This window comes from Falco cherrug, chromosome Z (assembly GCF_023634085.1).
Source record: "Falco cherrug isolate bFalChe1 chromosome Z, bFalChe1.pri, whole genome shotgun sequence".
Taxonomy (NCBI): Eukaryota; Metazoa; Chordata; class Aves; order Falconiformes; family Falconidae; genus Falco; species Falco cherrug.
Genome location: NC_073720.1, coordinates 69,033,156 through 69,053,941, shown reverse-complemented (window position 1 = coordinate 69,053,941; position 20,786 = coordinate 69,033,156). Strand labels below are relative to the sequence as shown.

The window sequence follows — 20,786 nt, the reverse complement described above, 5'->3', positions numbered from 1 at the left end:
TGTGTTAGTTGTTTAGTCATCATGTGGCAACTGCATAGCATCTTAGAATCTGCTTATTGTAAGTTACGCTTGTCCCAAGAGTAAATATGAAAAAAGTGCTAGCGTGACCTTACAGTTCTATCCCACAGTTAATATTTCAGACAGTCTTTTTTTTTTTCCCTCTACAGTCACTTAGGAAGGCAGGTGCCACTTTCAAGTACATTTAAGCTATTTGCTTTTTATTTATATCTAATTGCTGAGTGTTCCAGAGGGTTGGCCAAATAACGTTAAGGGATAGAATTTATGCAAGGATGTAAGAAGTTGTTTTAAGTTTGTAATTTAAAAATAATTTTAATACACAGCATCAGCAAGCTTACACAAGAGATGTACACATTTTATACTATTAATTTTGATTCCAAGTTTCTCAAGTCAAAGTAACTGATTTTAAGCACAGCATACAGAAGGCCAGGTCCTACTGTAAAGAATTAGTTTTCCTCAACAATTTTAGTATGCATGTAAGCTAACCCTATACTTTAAGAAGTGTCTTACTGCTATAGAAAAAGATGTACTATTTGCCTTATGTTAATAAACATTAATACAAAGTAGTTACCTACAAAACCAGAGCATAGGCTAGGGCTGGAACATGATCTCTCTTCACCACACCCCTCCTTCGTATTTCTCTTACCTACTATTGTAGACCCTGCATAACCCCTCCCTCCAACACTGCTCAGTGACCAGTGACACAGGGCACCTCTGCTCCTGCACTCTGCTAAGGAGAGGAAGGACAGCTGTCAGCAGCCACCAGAGAGCCTGCTTTCAGCTCTTTGTCTTCCCAGCTCCCCTCCTCTAGCAAATGGGCTTAGGAAAACACGAGCACCTCATTGCCAGAGAAGAGGAACAGGCAACAAAAAACCAGCACAGCTCATAAGACTAAGTAAGTATTAGGAGCTCTGGTGCTCCTAAGCATTTAATTGGGAAACAGGATATTACGCAGCATCACTGTGTTCTCATTGCTACTGAAAAGCAGCTCCAAGTTTTCTTCTATCTGCTTGGAGCCTTTGTGCACTTTTCAAGTCGAAGTAACCTAAAGAGTTATTTTCCTTGAATTATACCTAGTAACACAGCAAGCTTATTCCTCTATTTCCTTTGTTTGTGGTAAACTAAACTCTGTGCTATAACAGCACTCAGGAACTGAAGCCATTCTTGGCATTTAAACTGCCTTAAGCACTTAAAACTTATGCACACAAGAACACCTCCCAGATGCCCAGACCTCCTGCATACATACACAGTACATAGTATTCTTAGTATCTTGCTTTTGTAATTTGGCAGATCAGCTTCCAAAACACCAGCTAGGCCCTCCAAGTTGCTCTCCAAAGACGAATTACTCTAAAAAAAAAAAACAACAAACAAAACAACAAAAGAAAAGTTTAATCATCAACAAGGAATACCAATCAGCCCCCAACTCTCAAGTGGCAGAGAAGAAAGTCAGGCAAGAGCATTCTTTTATGTCACCTCCTTTTTCAAAGCAATAATTCAATACCATTAGCAGTAAAGAACTACTCTCACTGGCCTGAGAGAAGGAGTAGCTACTCCTCAGAAGAGCTGCACCTGATCACCAACCTCCCCTGCAAAGAAGTCTAGTACTCCCCTGGGATGCAAGGCTTAACACTGCCTCAGGGTAACCCTGGTAGTTTGACTAAGCCTTGATTAACAATGCAACATGAAATGAAACACATTCACAACTTGTTTTTCAGTGCAGCACATTTTTTGTGCCATATCCTTTTTTTGTCCATTTCTATTTTTGTGCCAATAACAAAGTTAACTCCCTTACATCCTTGGCTGACTAGAACTAACACCACCTTTTCTCACAAAGTTATAATCTGCTCGATGGCTGTTTATCACTGCCTGGAAAACATAACACTACTATCCAAGTCCTTGCTCGTTTTACCACGTGATTTTGCAAAGGTTGAAAACTTTCCAACTATCTCATAAAACAAATCTTTTCTTTTTGGGTGGCGACTACAGACAAACCGCTAACCCACAACACAGAGCAAGGGGAAAAGAAGATCCCAAGAAACCACTCTGACCTTCTCGAGCTGCCGCGCAGCCCCGGCCCCAGCCCCAGCCGGGAGGCAGCCCACCTACCTTCTCTCCCACCCTGCAGATGAGCGACTCGAGCCTCTCCTCGATCTCCGACGGCTCAGAAGTCCTCCGTCTCTTGTGGGGCTGCCCTGCTTCAACACACCGAGCACACCGTTACCATCGGGGAGCCCCCGCCCCAGCCGCCCTACATCCCACCCAAACCCCCCCCTCCCGTGGCCGACGGCCCGGCCCAGCCCAGCCCAGCCCGCACCGGCCCCGTGACTTCGGGGGGCGCCGGTAGGGACGGGTGGGAAGCAGCCGGCACGAGGGCTGCTGTGGCGCTCACCATCGCTGTCGTCACTGTGCCGCCGTCGCGACATGGCGAGAAGCAGAGAAGGGAGCGACGAGCCGGAACGCCTCACGCGGACCAGAGACAAGCGCGCTCCTTCGCCCGCCCGCTTCTAGCCCCGCCGCACCTCTGCTTCCGGGGCAGGGCGGGGGCGCCCCGCCTCTCCGCTCGCCGCTCGCGGTGAGCGCGCCGGCCTGGAGGACTTCCGGGGCGTTGTGCTGGTGGGGGTGGGGCGCGCCCGGTGCGGAGGGAAACCGGGCGTTTCGCGGGCGACGGGGCCCCTCTCCCTGCCCAGCCGCCTGAGGAGATGGTGCCGGGTGAGGCATCGCCGCCCGGCCCGGGATCGCCGCGGGGCCGCGCCGCAGTCGAGGCGATCGCTGCCAGGAAGCAGCGCGCCTTCGCCCGGAGGAAGGTGGGTCAGCGCCGGGCGCCCGGCTCTGTGGCTCCCCGGCCTGAGGAGCCCGGCTGTGCGGCTCCCCGGCTCTGCGGCCCCCGGCCTGAGGAGCCCGGCTCTGCGGCCCGCCCGGCTCTGCGGGCCCCGGCCTGAGGCCCACTGCTGGCGCTGCCGTCGGCATCAGCTACCCTCGGATCGAGGAGAGGCGGCCGGCGTTGCCGGGCGGACCTCGGGGTCGGTCTCCGGGCCCGGTATGTGGGTTGGGGGGGTGTGTCCCGGGCAGGAGCGCTGATAACGGGTGGCGCTTGCGGTGCGTTACAGGCCTTCTCCCTCTTCGTCAAAGCAAAGGAAGTGCCGGCCCCAACCCCGTGTCCCGCCGGCGGAGAGGGTGTGCGGTGGCGGTGCTGCCGCCAGGCCTTTGAAGAGCTCTCCGGCATTCACAGGCATGTGGCTCTGCAACACGCTGGAGACATCGGGCAGCAGGCAGGGCTGACTGCAAAGCAGGCAGCTGCTGAATTGAGCCCCTCGAGCAACCCAGCTGCTGCGGGCAACGCAGACGGGCTAAATGGGCACTCTCATAGCAGTCCCGAGATCTCCTGTACACTCCCAGACACAAGCCACGTTAGCTATGATGATCTGACAAGGTAAGAATGTCCTTTGGCAGTATGGAAATTCAGTACAGGCCAGGAGTGGGGTGTTGGACTGCTTACACTTTGCATGAGCTTCTACCACTATCGCTTTTTGTGAAGTTCAGTCAAGTGATACTTTAAATATATAGAAGGAGTCTTCCCTCATATTCCATTAGGTCTTCAGATGCTTTGAATACCTTTCTGAGATACTCCAGGAGTCACTTGGTTTGTTTGAATTCCTTTAACAACTGCTCACACCTATACAAAACATGGAAGTTACTGCAGTGCTTGTTAAAGAAGTAGACACACTGCATTTTTGTGACAGTAAACGTGGGAACTTTGGAGGATGAAACAATCAGAGCTATATCATCGCACATTGTTAGAGCAGACCTGTACAGGCATTACTCAACAGCTTAGAACCGTAAGGAAGGACAGTAACAGAAAAGAGCAGAAGCAGAGTATGCTCTGTGCAGGTCCCTTTGCTTGTTCAAGTACCTTAGGGCCTTGTTAGTTCTGAATAAATAGGTTTACAAAAATGTTTCTAACTGAGGGTTTGGCTTGTGCTGCTCAGAGTGCTGGCACATACAATCTCCCTGAAAAATCTGGCTTTTTAAGTTTAATAGCTGAAGCACTTGAGTTTTCAAGTGCATGTTTGTCAGATTAAGCATTTAATAGGACGCTTATGTGCACAGAAAACAGCAGTTCTTCTGTCCTGTGTGTTGAGAGAAACTTGAGCAGAGCACACAGTAGGCTGCTGACAGAGATGTCCCGTGTAGCACAGATGAGTTCATTTTGTAACCAATACCAAGAGCTAGGAATGCAGGAGCTTTTGAGTTCATATTTTTTCTTCTTGAAATAAATCAAACTTGGCAGTGCTAATCCCTCCAAAGTCTGTTTGTTGTTTAGTTTTGTTTTCCTCCTCACATCTGCCAGAAGAAAATTGTCCACATTTGAATGGTTACTGTTAATAGTATATTTTTTGGCTTTCAACCCTAACATCCTTTTCCTATTTGTTCATCTTTGCCATGCTATGGACAGCAAGGTAGGAGAAGTACTTCTGTATTACTGTTACTGTGAGGTGAAGGATCCAGAGAAGCTCTGTGCTTGGCAAAAGGCTTTGTGCCAGCATCTGCATCTCACTGGCAAGGTAAGGTTTTAAGCAATGGTTGTATTCTTAACCAAAAAATTTTTGCTTAGGTCAGGATGGTGGGGCATGTGGAGAACCAAGCGTTTTGCATCAGAATGTGCTAGTCTGTTATGATCCCATTAAGAAAGGCACTTGGAGTCTGTAAAGTATCCTTTTAAATGCTAATTAAGAGCTAAGGCTCCAAGAAAAGAAAATAATACAGCTCATCTTATATGCCTTTCAATGCTAGGAACCCTGACTTGTGCAGCATTGAGCGAGCCTCTGATCCACGCACAGCACACTGTGCAAACCCTGTCCTTGCAGGAGTTACCCCATTTCCATCATTCAAACTGTTACAAACGTGGGTTTTTTTTACAGGAAGACAAGTCTTTTCACACTCTTACCGTCAAACAGAAAAGATTTTCACATTAGAACTTCTTGATGCACTTCTAGATAAAGGCAAGAACATGCAGGTGGCATAATCACTGGTACCAAGAGGGAGCTGTGTGCAGGCATCTCTGCTGGAATTATCAGGCTGGGTTTATCCTGTGGTTGAAGGATGCATGCACAGCACAACACAGCCTGAAGGTCAAGCTGGAGGTGCAGTGCTACGCAGCATGGATCTGGGCTTGCTCCGTTCAACTGTTAAAGTGTATTACTGGCTCCTCAATGTGCGATGGTCTTCCAGTCAGAATCACTACACCAAGCCGTAATCCATACTGTCAGGAATGAGATGAAAGCAACTGACACCTTAGACCACACCACAGAATAGCAGTGCTCATTTCTGCACAGAGTCTTTATTCTTTTCATTCCTGGCAGATCAGACAAGGAGGCAAGCTGGCTTATCTAGCAGGCCTCTTGAGGCTATGGGCAAAGGTGAATATTAGCCTCATGAAGCTGGTGTTCCTAGGCTGTCTGTGTGGAGAAGTATTTTTCAAGAGGGCAACTCAGAGCAGGAGACTTTTATCTTTGGCTTGTCTTCCTAGAGTAGCTTCTTTTCTTTGCTTCTGCTAGTGGTAGGCACCTTTACTGTTCTGTATCAGCACAGGTCTGGGGTTGAAATGTCCTGATGCATTCACTTGTTCTTTTGCTCAGCTATCTTGTCTGGTGGTTGGTATTCTCAGTTTTTTTGTTTTGTTTGTTTTTCATCTCCAAGACAGGTACAGCATTTGCCTTCTCAACCAGCTGATTTTTTTCCTTGCCTCTAACATTTAGTCTGGGGTTTTTTCACTAATTCAGAGGTTTTGTTCATTTGTCAGTGCTGGAGATAAAATGACTCACAATGAAATTTAATATTACTTGCAATAATATGCATATTCACATTTTCCTTTTAGCTATGTGAGTCATTGGGCGCAATCCCATTGTTTTTCTGGAGGCAGACTTCCAATGGGAATTTAATGTTGACTGCAGGGTTTGTCTGTTAACCCGTTAGCTTTTCTCTGTTTATTGCACAAACTTTTCTGACTGTCTTGATGTCATTCTTTTGAAATGGCTCAAAAATAATTACTCTGGTTTTGTTTCTATTTTCTTTGCTGTCTTCTTTATGTTAAACTTTAGTATAAACATCTTTTCCTTTCTCACTGGTTTCTTTTCTGAACATATGTGTCTGCTTTTTGTTACCCAGTGATATTTTGCTAATTTCACTGTGATCTGTTTTTGCTGTTATTGAGCCTTAGCCTCAGCTTCTCCTCTTGCCTTCTAGGTACGAGTTGCTTCAGAAGGAATTAATGGGACAGTTGGTGGAAGCAAAGTAGCTACCAATCTCTACATTGAAGTTATGCTTTCCCAGCCTCTGTTCAAAGACATTTTGTGTCAAGAGGATTTCAAGGTATGAAAAAATAGTTTCCACATAGACATTGCTAATGCAGGACATCTAGTTTTTGAGAAATAAGCACATTGCTTGTTAGAATCATAGAACCATTTAGGTTGGAAAAGACCTTCAAGATCATTGAGTCCAGCTGTTAACTCAGCACTGCCAAACCACATCCCTAAGCACCGCATCTACATGTTTTTAAAACACCTCCAGGGATGGTGATTCCACCACCTCCCTGGGCAGCCTGTTCCAATGCTTCACCACACTTTCAGTGAAGAAAGTTTTCCTAATCTCCAATCTAAACCTCCCCTGGCGCAACTTGCAGCCGTTTCCTCTGGTCCTACCGCTTCTTACTTGGGAGAAGAGACCAACCCCCACCTGCCCACAGCCTCCTGTCAGGCAGCTGTAGAGAGCAGCAAGGTCCCCCCTGAGCCCCCTCCTTTCCAGACTAAACACCCCAGTTCCCTCAGATGCTCCCCACAAGACCTGTGCCCCAGCCCCGCTGCCCATCTCTGGACGGTCACTGCCCTGGTCCTGCTGGCCACACTGCTGGGGACACCAGCCAGGGTGCTGCTGGCCGCCTGGGCCCCCTGGGCACACTGCTGGCTCCTGCCCAGCCGGCCGTCACCCAGCACCCCCAGGCCCTTTCCCACCAGGCCCTTTCCAGCCGCTCTGCCCCAGCCTGTAGCGCTGCGTGGGGCTGGTGTGACCCAAGGGCAGGACCCGGCACTGAGCCCTGCTGAACCTCACACGACTGGCCTGGGCCCATCGCTCCAGCCTGCCCAGGTCCCTCTGCAGAGACTCCTGCCCTCAGGCAGGTCAACACCCCTGTCCAACTTGGTGCCATCTGCAAACTGACTGAGGGTGCATTTGGTCCCCTCATCCAGGTTGTCAATAAGAGGACTGGCCCCAGCACTGAGCCCTGGGGAACACCACTTGTGACCAGCTGCCAGCTGGGTGCAGCTCCACTCACCATCACTTGTTGGGCTTGGCCATTCAGCCAGTTTTTACCCAGCGAAGAGTACACCCACCCAAGTCCTGAACAGTCAGTTTTTCCAGGAGAATGCTGTGGGAGGTGGTGTCAAAGGCTTTACTAAGGTCCAGGTAGACAACATACACAGCCTTTCCGTCATGCACTAGGTGGGTCATATTGTCATAGAAGGAGATCAGGTTCATCAAGCAGGACCTGCCTTCCATAACCCCATGCTGGCTGGGCCTGATCCCCTGGTTGTCCTGCACGTGCTGCATGATGGCACTCAGGATGATCTGCTCCATAACCTTCCCCAGCACTGAGGTCAGGCTGACAGGCCTGTGGTTTCCTGGATCCTCCTTCCTGCCCTTCTTGTAGATGGGTGTCACACGGGCTAACCTCCAGCCCGCTGGGACCTCCCCGGTTAGCCAGGGCTGCTGATAAGTGGTGGAGAGTGGCTTGGCCAGCTCCTCCACCAGTCCCTCAGTACCTTTGTGTGGGTCCTGGCCAGCCCAGTAGATTTGTGCGCATCTAAGTGGAGCAGCAGGTCACTGGCTGTTTTCTCCTGGGCTGTGGGGACTTCATTCTGCTCCTCCTCATTCCTGTCTTCCAGCTCAAGGGGCTGAGTTCCCAGAGGGAAGTTGGTCTTGCTATTAAAGACTAAGGCAAAGAAAGCATCAATACCTTGTCCTTTGTCGCAGTGTTCCCCCCCTGCATCCAGTGAAGGATGAAGATCATCATCCTTGGCCCTCCTTTTGTTACTAACATATTTGTGAAAACATCTTTTGTTATCTTTCACGGCAGTGGCCAGCCTGAGCTCTAGCTGGGCTTTCACCTCTCTAATCTTCTCTGTGCATAACCTCATGACATTCTTGTAGTCCTCCAGAGTTGCCTGCCCCTTCTTCCAGAGATGCTAAACTCTCCTTTTCTCTGCCGAATCCCAGCCAAAGCTCTCTGTTCAGCCAGGTCGGCCTTCTCCCCCGCTGGCTTGTCTTCCAGCACATGGGCACGGCCTGATCCTGCACTTTTAAGACTTCCTTCATGAAGAATGTCCAGCCTTCCTGGACCCCTTGGCCCTTCAGAACTATCTTCGAAGGGACTCTGTCAAACAGGCTATTAAACAAGCCAAAGTCAGCTCTCCAGAAGTCCAAGGTAGCAGTTCTGCTGACCCCCCCTCCTTCTCTGAGAATTGAAAACTCTCAGCATCTCATGATCACTATGCCCAAGATGTCCTCTGACCACCACATCACCCACCAGTCCTTCCCTGTTCACAAACAGCAGGTCCAGGGATGCCCGGCTCCCTGCCCAGCTGTGCCAGTAAATTGTCTTCCACACACCCCAGGAACCCCGCAGACTGTTTCCTCTCTGCTCTGTTGTGTTTCTAGCAGACACCTGGTAGGTTGAAGTCCCCCACAAGAACAAGGGCTAGTGGTCATGAGACTTCTCCCAGCTGCTTGTAGAATGTTTTGTCTGCCTCTTCATGCTGGTTGGGTGGTCTATAACAGACTCCCACCAGGGTATCCACCTTGTTGGCCCTTCCCCTGATCCTTACCCATAACCACTCAACCCTACTGTCACCATCATTCAGCTCTAGGCAGTCGAAACTTTCCCTGACACACAGAGCTACCCCACCGCCTCTCCTCCCTTGCCTGGCCCTTCTGAAGAGTTTGCAGCTGCCCACTGCAGCACTCCAGTCATGAAAGTAATCCCACCGTGTTTCTGTGACAGCGATAATGTCATAGTCTTCCTGCTGCACAGTGGCTTCCAGCCTCTCCTGTTTGTTGCCCATGCTTTGGGCATTGGCATAGATAGACTTCAGCTGTGCTATCGATCTCTCCTGCAGCCCTGGCATGCCACCCCCAGGCTCATTTCTGATGAGCTTGGTTTTACTCCCTTCCCCCTTCCAATCCAGTTTAAGGCTCTCTCAATGAGCCCTGCTAACTTCTGGCCTAGGATACTTTATGGCCTTTGAGACAGGTGAACCCCATCTGTTGCCAGCAGGCCTGATAGTATTACTTTTGCTCTAGCAGTTCTGCTTTCCCAGTACTGATCTAAGCCATGGCTTCCTAACCTTACTTTGTTGAGATATCTCTACCTGTTTTCACCAGCAGTAGCAGTTACCATGAGCAGTGATAGCAGCTGTTACAAGCTTTGGCAGCTATGGGTGCAGCTGGAAAGCCTCCCATACAGGTGAATGAAGGAGTGTGCTTCAGCCCCACCGTTCTTCAATAAGCATTTACTCCAATTTGAGTACTGAATCCAAGGCATCACAACATACACTTACCCAAGCAAAGTATTCCTGCACTCTCCTCTTCACCCTGATTTGAGATCCTTGCCTAGAAGCCTACAGGTGCAGGTTCATGCAGGCTTTGGCATCTGTGTGCACATGGTGCACTGTCAGTTCCATGAATGGCATGTCTTCTAGAGAAAATACACAGGCAGAAGTCAAGAGGTTTCACCCAAATCCAGTTAGTGCCAGACTGGAGGAAGAGGTGCTAACTTCTGCTTGACCCTGAGCATATCTGCTGATTGCTGTCTTCAGATAGTGATGGCAGCTGTGGCTGGCACTGTATGGCACTCTGGTAGGCTTTTGCTGCTCCAGTACTGTAGGTACTGGTTTCTCTGTGAGGAAGGAAAGCAGCTGCTTTTACAGCATTTTTCTTTTCCACACAGTTCTGTTTGCAGGTAGTACTGTTTTTTTCCCCATAAATAACTAGATCAAAGGAGTTAGCAAAACTTGCAAAAATAAAATCCTATGTAGAGCTGCTGTGCTGATTCAGTCTTACTTTTTTAACTGTCTGTTATGCTTGGCTGAGTTTCAGCAGTAAGTGACCTGTTAGTTACAGTCATGTGTAGATGCAAAACCAGAACAGGGATGGAATTTTATCTTGACCTTGGCAAAGCCTCCAACCCTGCATGATCTCTCTGGGAATCAGCATTCATGCATTAGTACATTAGTACATATGCCATGAAGACATGGGCATAGAGGAGTGAAAATTGTGCCTGGGGCTATGAAAATACCCAGTGGCCACTGTAATTGCTGCAGACTGATTTCTGTGATAGTTGGGGCAGTGCTGCACAGCACTGGACTTTTGTTTATTTGCTTGATGGTGCCTAAGCCATGTTTGAGGCTCAGCCCTGCAGAAATTCTCCCTCCCTGTCACCTGCAGTGGGGGTGCCTACCAAAAAGGGTTTGCCGAGACCTCCAAAGGGGAAATACTGCGCTTGAGTTTGGTGGGGAGAGGGGTGTCAGACTCCACCGGTAAGAAATCTTGAGCCTGGCTGACATCCCATATGTCTCTTTGATGCCCATGAACCACTGCAGTTCCTATCGTACATGTCATGACTGGAGGCCTAGCTGTGCTTGTGTCAGAGGGGCTGAAGAGCACTGCAGGGCCCAGATGTGTCAATATGATCCATCACTGGAGAACGTTATTTAATATTCCTCTAAGGGTCAGCATGCTCTGCAGAGGCTTTGACTTTCTCATGACAGGTGCTAGTGACAGTTTCTGACTAAGATCTGTTCTCCTTCCCACTCCTCAGTAACTCTGCACCTCATGCCAAGTGGTGCCTGTCTCACCTGCAGAGTAGTCATTAGACCTAAGACACCTGTCTGCCAGGCTGCAGTAGGGGCTCACTGCCTAAACCTCAGGATTTAGAGTGTGGTTTTCATCAGGAGAAACATTTCTTTCCCTCAGCCACAGAGACACTTTCATATTCTACTGAGCTGTAGAAATCAAAGTGAGTGCATAATTTTTATCTTGACACCTGGAAAATTTTGGTGGATTGTTTTTGTGTTTAATTTCCTAGAGCAGTGCAGGAGGAGCTCACTGTTTCCCAGATCTTCGCGTTGGAGTATTCAAAGAAATTGTACCTATGGGCATTGATCCAAAGATAGTGTCTTATAAAGAAACTGGTAAGTTGATTTAATGAATAATAAAGCCTCTCACTCAAGTGAGAGTTAAGTGAAGAAAAAAGTACCTTAATGAAGGGTGTTTCCTTCTGCACAGTGGCCAGGACAGAGGAGAAATAGATAGGGAAACTGATTTTTTACAGGTAGTCAAAAGTTACTGGTGCAGGAAATTTGCTGGCCTAAGTTTTGTTTTGCTAAGTGTTGAGCTGCCTCAAAAAGCTTTAGAATTAACTTTCTGTTTTGTGGGAAACAGTAATAGTTCAAATGACATCCAGCAATTACCTTGTTTTGGGGTAGGGACGTGGCTTGTACTTGAGTCAGCGGGGTAAGTCATTGGACACCTGCTAAAGGCAGATGTAAGGTGAAATGCATGATGGTTAGGAAGGATATTTCAATGAATATATTCATATTTGTTCTAAATATTCTGTAGGGGCTTGAGACTGCTCAGAAATCATATCCTATAAAGAGCTCCAGTGCTCTCTCATTGTGATTAGCCTGCAGCCAGAATCAAACTGATACAGGGAGACTGTATAGGGAGAGCTTTCCATGGAGTCTTCTTGTGGATCCAGTGGATTCTGGTGCTGTGGATGCTGAGACCTTTTTTTTATTATTATCTTTTTAGAAAAAGTGCTAGAATTCCACTGAAGCATACAGTTATATACATGTTCCTATGTTAGGGACTGCTGACTTGGCTTTTGTTGAAATTAACAGCCATGCTCCTGCCTTTCACACTAAAGCAGAGCCAAGTTCTGCATCAGGTTCATGCCACTCCCCTAATACAGGCTGCATTTATTTTCTGCTCTCTGTAGCTGCTTAGTATGGATTGTGCTTGGTAAGATGTTACTAGCTATGCATCAGCTATGAGGACACTTACGTAGGTGGTAAGCAGGAGCACAGCAAAGAGCAATTAACAGAGCAGTTTTGAACTTTTTTATTCCACCAAGTTCTGTGGGTGGTAAATTTCTACAGCATCTTTTTGTGGTTTTGGCAGAGGATTATTTTTCCCCCTTTTTTTTTTGGCAGTTTGTGGGATGTGTGTTTGGATCTTTCTTTCATTTTTTTCCCTTTTTCCTCCTATTTTACAGCATTTTATGGAGATGGTTCCCATTAATCTGGCAGGTTGCTTGTGGGGTTATTTGTTAATAAAGTAAGGGATTTTGGTGATGTGGGTTTTTTTGTTTTTCAGTAGGTTGGGAGTCCTAAGCCCTGAGCAACCTGAAACCTGAGAAACTTAATGTAAATTGAAGTTGTACTGAAAGTAATACATGCTTATGGAAATTTTCCATTTTTATCAACAAGAAGAGTTTCATTGAAAAAAATGCATTTCTGTACTCTTCTGCGCCTCCAGATTTAATGGCAGATGAGCAAAGGGAAGGGAAGCGTTTTTTCACTCTTTCATTTGCAGCTGTAGGAATTGCCAGGGGGATGTAACAAAGATCATAGAGACAGGCGCCTGTCTGCTGCTTCTTCTGTCATGTGGAACCGTGTTGTCTTTTCTTTTATATGCCAATAGGAAGCCAAACGTGGATAAACTTGGCTGGTTGAGTTGGGATGAAAAGTCTGTGAACCATCACAAAAAAGTTTTGTTTGGAAATCTGAGGAGAATCTTCATCAGCAAGATCATATGTAACATTGTTTTACAGTTCTGCTTCTCACTGCTTTCTCTTTTATTTTTCTTTTTTTGTTGTTAAAGGAATCCATTTATCCCCTAAGGAATTTCATAGAGAAGTAGAACAGTATTTGTCTCAGGCCAGTCAAGGACAAAGTGATACCATCTTGCTGGACTGTAGGAATTTCTATGAAAGTAAAATAGTAAGTGTTGTTTGCCTGGTTCTTGCAGTGTGTAACAGGTGTTGGGGGGGGAAGCATTTCACATTGTGAGGGTCTAACCTTGCTGGAAGAAGAGAGTCCATATTCCAGATTGACCATAATATGAACAAAGTTCAGTTTAGTAATGAATATTAGACACGAGCAGCAGAGGACCTGCTTAGCAGCTCAGCATGGAGCCTGCCTGGCTGAGTGCATATACAGCTTGGGGCAGGAAGAAGACAAAGTGGTCCATGCAAGATCAGCAGTGAATACCATACAGCTTGAAGCAGAAGTAGCTTAATTTGTAAGGATGTTTTTTAGCATTTTTGCCTTGTCCCATATGTCAAAAAGAATAGAGGCATTCTGCTGTCACACCCATCAGCCTTCCTGCGGTGCTCGTCCTCTCTCTGACTGTTCTGCTTATTTCCCTCTTTTATGTTTGAATGAGGAGACATGCTGTGTCCAGAATCCTCTTACAGATTTTAACAGGTATTTTGATGCATAAATGCAGCTGAGGAACTGCTGAAAGCAGTTGCAGTCAGCTGAGTGTTTTGGCCCAAAGGTTTGTTACTTCCTCTAGTTCGAGGCACATACCTTACCACATAAGACTGCTTGTAACTAGTTGCATAGCCATCTATTGTTGTTGCAGGGACATTTCCAAGGTTGTCTGGCTCCAGATATCAGGAAGTTCAGCTATTTTCCCAGCTACATAGATGAAAACCTGGAGATTTTTAAAGATAAGCGTGTCCTGATGTACTGCACAGGAGGGATTCGTTGTGAAAGAGGTTCTGCTTACCTACAGAGCAAGGTGAGATGTCATTCTGAGGACACAAGTGTTGGAGAGTTGAGACTGCTTTAAGAGCCGCTGTCTTTTGCTGGTAAATTCTTACTGAGCACAAACTGCTCAATGAGCAGGTGGTGAGATAAATGTCTCTGACGCACACTTGCATTATACTGACTGTCAAGCACGTGGGTAGTTTAATGCAGCTCAGGATGATCTGCATGGACTAGTGTCACAGCAGTGACTGCTCTGTGAAAATAATTATATAACCCATTTGCCGAGAACAGTTATTTGTAAGACTGCCCTGCCCATTGTAGCAGTGTTTTAGGAGGGCTTGAGAGCATTCTGCAGTGTTTCCACAAGCTCTGACTAGGTTATGCTCTGTGGTCATTACTGCACAGTTTGAGCATCCCAGAGTGGTGAGAATCAGCCAGTCAGGGCTCTCCTGGTGTTACGGAATTAAATCCAGCACACTGCATTGTTCTAATTGTGCTTTCCATCCCACTCTTCTGGATCCTTCCCTCAAGGAGAAAGGGAACAGCATATATACATGTTCTCCAGAGATTTAAACCTTGATTGTTTTCTCTGCTGCACCAGTGCGAGCCTTGAGAAATTCTGCTCCTGTTAATAACTCACTACATAAAAACAGGGTAAGCAGTGGTTCACAGATGTTCAAAAGTGTTTGATCTGTGATGCAGCAAACCTCCCGCAACTGAGGAAGCTGCCAGTCTTTTTTTGACTGTAACATTAAATGCACATTTGGGTTCATGTCATTGAGCCAGCATTGTGGAACTGCCCCGTAATCCCTGGTGACACTGCCTTGAGTTCTGTGTGCAGATGGTGCCATCTGATGGTCACTGAGAAGCTGCTGCTTTTCATTGACCTGGCGTTTATATTTGCTTTGGGAACTCTGGCACACCACCACTGCTGCCATCTCCTTCAGCGTTTCTGCTAATATCCTTTAAACAGGCAGTATGCAGAGAGGTTTACCAGCTAAAAGGTGGAATTCACAAGTACCTGGAAGAGTTTCCAGATGGATTCTACAGAGGGAAGCTGTTTGTATTTGATGATCGTTACGCCATTTGTTCCAATGAAGATATCATCTCAGGTAGGATTAGATAATCTTAAGTGTAGAAGGCTGGGAAGCTATTGCAATCATTTCCACAGAGATGTGCAGGACAGGGGCAGCAAAACTGGTCTGTGTAGTTCCTCCTCATACTCACTTTGATCTTTTAGTGCCAGCACTTTTCACGATGATTATCAACCCTATGGCTTTAACACACTCAACAGAGCTCCCTAAAACTGGAGCAGCAGAAGAAAGCAGCCCCTGCAGAACAGCTGCTGTTATGAGCCATCTGCAGCTATGGAGATGTATGTAGAGCAGTACTGCTGTTGTTACCCACTTGTTGCCCACACTGCAGATCAGACTGTGGCTGGCCAAGTGATTGAAGCATTAAACAAGTATTTCTGCTGTTGGCTGCTCTCTGCTCCAGTAATCTCGTGGAACATCAGCACAGACTGCCAGGTGCTGGGAGAGTGGTGGCACTAGGCTCTACAGCACTTTGTTATTTTTATGCTTTAAAAGTTTCTGTAGCCTGCAGAATTAGTGACCTCTAGTTGAAGTTGTTAAGAACATTGCCTGGTCTTCTGGCTGGGTTTGCTCTTCAGATGCTACAAATTAAATATGTTTTCTTCTTCTCAGTTGCCAGGTATAAATAGATGGAATTTGGCTCTAGGCTTTTTTAGGAAGCCATGCTGTTTTTTCTTTCTCTGAGTGGGTAACATTTTGAGCATAACCTCCCATTCCTCCTCTGCAGTTACCATATACATCTCGAAGGTGCCTGGTGTGGTGTAGAAACAGAGCACACTCTGGATACATCACAGCCATCCCTACAGAAGTTTCAAGGGGAAGTGCTGGGGTAGGCACCTTCTTGATGGTACAGCTAAACTGGGCTGTAGCTTTCAGCTAAAGGGTTAAAACCTGTCTGATGTGGTAGAAGGACATCACCAGGGCTGCAGATGACTTCCCATCTGCACAAACCATCGCTTTTAGGTGGAAGGAAGTCCTGTGGCACCCTGTTCCCCAGCAGGCAGTGTTTCTGTGTACTGGCTTAATTACCACCACCATTTGGCAGCAACAATAACCAGAACTAGAGGAAGCACTAGTGAGCACTTTCTCCTTTTCCTGAGAGACAGCTGTCCTAAGTTTTTACAGCAAGATCAGCAGCTTAGAAATGAACTAGGTTCTAAAAGATCAAGCTAAATGGTCATTTAAAACCTGGAATACAATAGATATCCACTTAAATGAGAGCTGGCAGCCCCCTGGTGCCACAGAGAATCCTCTGCAAGGGGGACAGATGGAGGTGTGTGGGTGTTTTAACTTTTTCTTTTCTCCTCCCTCCAGCATGCAGATACTGTGGGACACTGTGGGACCAGTATAAACTTTGTTCCAGCCCGCACTGCCGGCAGCTTGTCCTGACATGTCCAAGTTGTCGAAACAAAGGTCTTACAGCTTGCTGTCCTGTTTGTCAAGAGAAAGAGCTCAAGGTGACTTCAATGGCTTCAGGACAAACACTTAAGGAGGAATGTGAATGTACAAAGAGACGGCCAAGGGTACCTATTGAATGTGTCTCAAAAAGGACACTAGACATAGGAAAAGATTAAGCTGTTTCATTAGCTAATCTGATGTGCTAATGCAAAGGGCTTCTATAACCAGATCCCTATCTGTTATTCAGTTAGGTTTGGAAATCATGGAAATTTTGAAAGTATTGTTCATATGCTGCCTTTAAGCCTGGAGTATGCCCTGAAAATCATTTGTTACTTGACTGTAAATTACAAGAGTGCCCAGCCCATCACCAGCACTACGGGATTCCTCTCCCTGGGTACAGTCTTGTAGCATGGCCTCTACCGTGGGGATTTTGGAGCAGAGTATGTGCAGTGGGACACAGCTGCTCACAATTCAAAAGAAACTGGAGGGACATAATAATTCCATTATTTTCTTTTTGTGTCGAGATGGATAGGTCTGACTTCTCTGTTGATCATGCATTTGGTTCAATAACTAGTGCTAGAGTATGAAAACAGCAGATGTATCACTTGGGTGTGGGTATGTGACCAGAATAGAGCTGAAGGTATTTTCCACATACATGCCATCTGCCTGCATCTCTTGCTTTATACCAGTGAGAAGCAAGGGGTAGTTACCTAAAGTCACTGACTTGACTAGTCGTTGTGTAAAACTGGTAGAAGGCAGCGTAAGGACCCCTCTTGCAACTGGAACAAAGGCCCACAGATACCATCTGCCTAGCTGTACTTGTGCATGACTTGTAGGATGAACAGCAAAAGTAATCCTCATTCCAGTGCTCTGTCTCCCCAGGAACAGTTGTTTCCCTGAACTTGTCAGTACATGCAATATCCAGGGCTCTGCTTGCACTAGAAAAAAATGACAGCTTGATTGGACCTGATGATCTTAAAGGTCTTTTCCAACCTAAATGATTCTTTGATTCTGAGACATACAGAGAGGGGAGTACAGAGACTGTCAAAATACCAGCATTAATGGCACTGGAAGTGATGCTGACATATGTGCATAAATGTCAGCAACAGCTACAAGAAGATTGCAAGATCCTTTATCCAAGTTAAATAATTCTAAGATTTGGGGAGCCTTTGTGCTTTGTAAACGTGGTTTGAGTTTTTCAAAAGCTGTGAGATGTTTGTGCAATTTCCAGCTCTTAATAGTGGAGAAATTGTCTTTGAATTTGAAGGGATCCACAGCATATGAGCTCAAAATACTTTGCCTGCTGCTTTGTGTGCCTGACGCTGTAGAATGTACAGAAAGGTTTTATTAATAGTAGGAAATATGTCTTGACTGAAAAATGTCTTTGAAACTTACTGGCATTCTTGGTACTAAATAGTAGTTAGTCATTAGGAAATCAAAATCACTTACAGTTTTTAGGGAGTTTTCTACTGGCAACTGCTTTTAAAAGCAAGAAGGCATTTTACTCAGGTCTCTGCAGTTGTTTAACGACAGTTAGGGCAATGTTACTTTCATACTGATTGTAACTTTATCGCACAGCACTATGAATTCAGCAAGGCCTCACTGTTGGCTTGACAAGCAACTTAAAGATATCGGAAATGGTTCCATTAAAGCCATGGCAAGCATTTCTTCTTTCCTCAGTACTGCTACCAAGAAGTCAACGGTTCGGCAACTGTCTTTATGACCGTTCCCTTCATGAAGCAAAATTTTGAAAGGTAGGGACATGTCCTTTGGGAATCTTTCTAGGATGGTATTTAGTTGGAAATCTGAACAATCCATACTGGAGAAAAAAATCAGAAAATGCCTGTCAGTAAACATCTTCAGCAGAAGTCTTAAGCAGTACCTATGGTACCCTGGTATCTTACCTCTCAGGCTTTGCTGGCCAGTTAACTTCTGTGCTTTTGAGGACTGGAATATTCGTGGAAAAACATGCAAGCTCTATTTGCAGGTCTGGTCTAGAGCACTGATGGAAGTGCCCCAACTTGCATATGATACTCTATTTTCTTCATATATTAGGCTAAAAAGAACACTATCGGCAAGTCTGGAACACTGTAATCTATTTGGAAGGCTGTTTCTATATCACTTACCAGTGCAGTTTACACTGTATTTTGTGTGTAAACTTCTGAAACTCTTATGATGATAAATAACTCTCAGTGCTTCCATTGTAATTTTTAAAGTAGTGCACAAATACACTTCACCTGTTATGTTGAAGGTGCTTAATTCTGCAGAGGTAAATGCTGAAACCTGCCTAGCTGTCTGCCACGTGGTTGACCTGGCTACAAGGTACAATTCTCCAAAGAGCTCCTGGCAGCTGGAGATTCTACCTCAAAGGCAGAGGGGAGCCACAGGGCCTCTTCTGGTCCTTGCTGCACTAAGGCAAGGGAGGAGACAGGTTGGAGATACACAGATGGAGGCCCATAAAGTAAGGTTCCCTCTGCTGCAGAGAGGGGGAAAAGTGGGTAAGAGACATCCTTAGCATCCCTCTTGCAAGTTAGCCCATGAGCAGCTTCTGTATCCCAGCTTCTGGATTAGTTTTGTCAGATGATTAATACAAATAAAGACTTGCCATATGAAATGCTGTGTGGTGGGACCCAGGCACCTCAGTGATAATGCCTGAGAGAAGGCACATTGGCTACAGGGGAGGTGAGAGTTAAGCAGGATTGGCTGTGACTGCCAGATGCTGCAGTCAGCAGATGGCTTTTTCCCCTTTTCCTGGAGAGCTGCTAGGACAGCTATCCATTTGCTCCTAAATACCACCATTTGTAGTTCAGTCACTGCACAGCTTGATGCCTTTCACTACAAAGCCTGATGCCTTGCAGCACAGCCTGTCAGTGCTGCACAGCTCTCACATGCATCTTTCTGCAAAGCAGCTCTATAAGGATCAGCCGAGGAACCTGGCATGATTCTGCCAGTTCGGTACGTTTGGGCTGCATGGTTAATCTGGATACTGCTACAGTGAAACAGAGGACAAAGTTATTGCTTTTTTTTTTTTTTTTTTTTAAGGGCTGGTTTTTTTTCATTCAGAAAAACAATTCTGTTGTAGTGTCTATGGTAGTGCTCCCTGCTCTGCAGCTGCCTCTTCTTCTATGTCTGGCTTTTTTAGGATTTCCCAGGATAAGCTGCATTTATGTTCTTCTGAATCCAGCAGAAGAGTTGAGCTTCTACCATGCAAATCTGAGTAGACGGCTCAACTGAAACTGTGTCTCTGGTTTGATGATTTAGTTGACCATTTTGAAGTCTTTGTGGTGCATGTGGAAGAAAGAAGCTGCTAATTTCTGACTTTTTTTTTAAAATAAGTTTTCAAGAATTTTTCTTCTGTATTAATTTTCTGATATAGAACTTGCAGGGTTGGGGGAAGAAGCTATAGTGAAGCATTTTATTTGCCACCACTGGTGCATTTATTAAGATTTGAAGAGCAAAAATATGTTTCCCACATTGCTGGAAGTATAGTGTTCTCTGCTTCGTTGGTCAGAGCTAAATCATGGGTGGTATTTGCACACAAACTCTGAAGAAATCTGTGGGACTTTTGCTGGAATATGTGTAAAAGGCTGCAAAACTTCACTCGAGATGTATACAGACAGATTTCTAGCAAGTGAGAACATTATCTAGGACATACCGTCATCAGACCAAGAATAAGGCTTCCATATGGCTTCTGCCAGGACACTCTTCCTACCAAGCAGGATCCCACCCGTGTTCATTAGCGGGAGTTTTGGATAGGATAGTGCTGGGTCCCATCCATGGCATGTCTGGGAGCTATGCAAGCCTGTGGGGAATTCCTCCCAGGCTAGGTGATGGGTAGTAGACTATCTGACAAAGAACTGTCAGACTGTATGCAAGAGTAGTTCACTTCACAGCTTTTCTAGCGCACAACATTTATTGTTGCATTTATGCAGACACTAGGGAGGGTAGTAAAATAAACAATCCCTAGCAGCACAAAATTTAATTAACGGACATAGCCATCTAAACAAAACAGTGAAGAGAGAGAATTTGACTTGTTGCCAGTGAGTGTCTGGACGTGTGCTTTTAACATTAGAAACGGAAGGGAATGGGGATTAGAAGAGAGGGCTCTAGTTTGCTGATCAGTTCAGCCATCTCTATGGGGTTAGGATTTGCATCATATCTCTAAAGGTGACTGTGTCCTTCAGACATGCATAGGATAGAAGGATATTAGCACATCCTCAACCGTTCAATTTTTGAGACTTTTATAATCAGTGGCCTTAAGTTCCATTTAATCAGGAGGTGGAGATCAATTTTTTCTAAGAAACATGGGGATGCATCTCCAACTATTGACTCAGCAAATGTTGGTAAAAAATTGTAATTCACAATTCTTGAAATCAGCCATGTTTCCAGGTAGTAGAAGAGTTTGTTAAACTAGCTGCTCCTCTAAAGTGACTTGAGATCAATTTTGGGGAAA

General features: G+C 45.9%; 2 protein-coding genes across 6 annotated transcripts in view; one reads left to right on the top strand and one right to left on the bottom strand.

Moving 5' to 3' along the window:
• The window catches only part of NCBP1 (nuclear cap binding protein subunit 1), a 31,273-nt gene extending 28,715 nt beyond the window's left edge, over positions 1–2,558 (bottom strand). For 2 of the 4 annotated variants that reach the window (XM_055698287.1, XM_055698289.1), the window contains exons 1-3: positions 2,408–2,558; positions 2,125–2,210; positions 1,265–1,365 (exon numbers count right to left, since the gene is read on the bottom strand). In XM_055698287.1, coding sequence (XP_055554262.1) covers positions 1,265–1,365; positions 2,125–2,210; positions 2,408–2,441 — 221 coding nt within the window. In that variant the 5' untranslated portion in view covers positions 2,442–2,558. Of the gene's footprint in view, positions 1–1,264; positions 1,366–2,124; positions 2,214–2,407 lie in introns of all 4 variants that reach the window. The other 2 variants (XM_055698286.1, XM_055698288.1) reach the window with 1 other exon arrangement.
• Positions 2,559–2,590: 32 nt separating this feature from the next.
• On the top strand, positions 2,591–20,599 carry TSTD2 (thiosulfate sulfurtransferase like domain containing 2). 2 transcript variants are annotated; one of them, XR_008730145.1, is made up of 9 exons: positions 2,591–2,822; positions 3,126–3,448; positions 4,472–4,580; positions 6,262–6,387; positions 11,153–11,258; positions 12,949–13,067; positions 13,714–13,872; positions 14,815–15,764; positions 16,250–16,334. XR_008730145.1 is itself a non-coding variant. In XM_055698290.1 (9 exons), exons 1-9 carry the CDS (start codon positions 2,718–2,720, stop codon positions 16,507–16,509), a joined length of 1,446 nt encoding a protein of 481 aa, XP_055554265.1. In that variant the 5' UTR covers positions 2,591–2,717; the 3' UTR covers positions 16,510–20,599. The 2 variants fall into 2 exon arrangements, 1 of the variants encoding a protein (XP_055554265.1); XM_055698290.1 differs by having other exon boundaries at positions 14,815–14,953; positions 16,250–20,599.
• The last annotated feature ends 187 nt before the right edge of the window (positions 20,600–20,786 follow it).

What these genes read in the sequence shown, in the direction of transcription:
- TSTD2 (XM_055698290.1), top strand. Translation starts at nt 2,718, where the DNA reads ATGGTGCCGGGTGAGGCATCGCCGCCCGGCCCGGGATCGCCGCGGGGC. An exon ending in GCGCCTTCGCCCGGAGGAAG is followed by an intron (nt 2,823 to 3,125) that starts GTGGGTCAGCGC and finishes GGTGCGTTACAG; the next exon opens with GCCTTCTCCCTCTTCGTCAA. An exon ending in TGTGTCAAGAGGATTTCAAG is followed by an intron (nt 6,388 to 11,152) that starts GTATGAAAAAAT and finishes TTAATTTCCTAG; the next exon opens with AGCAGTGCAGGAGGAGCTCA.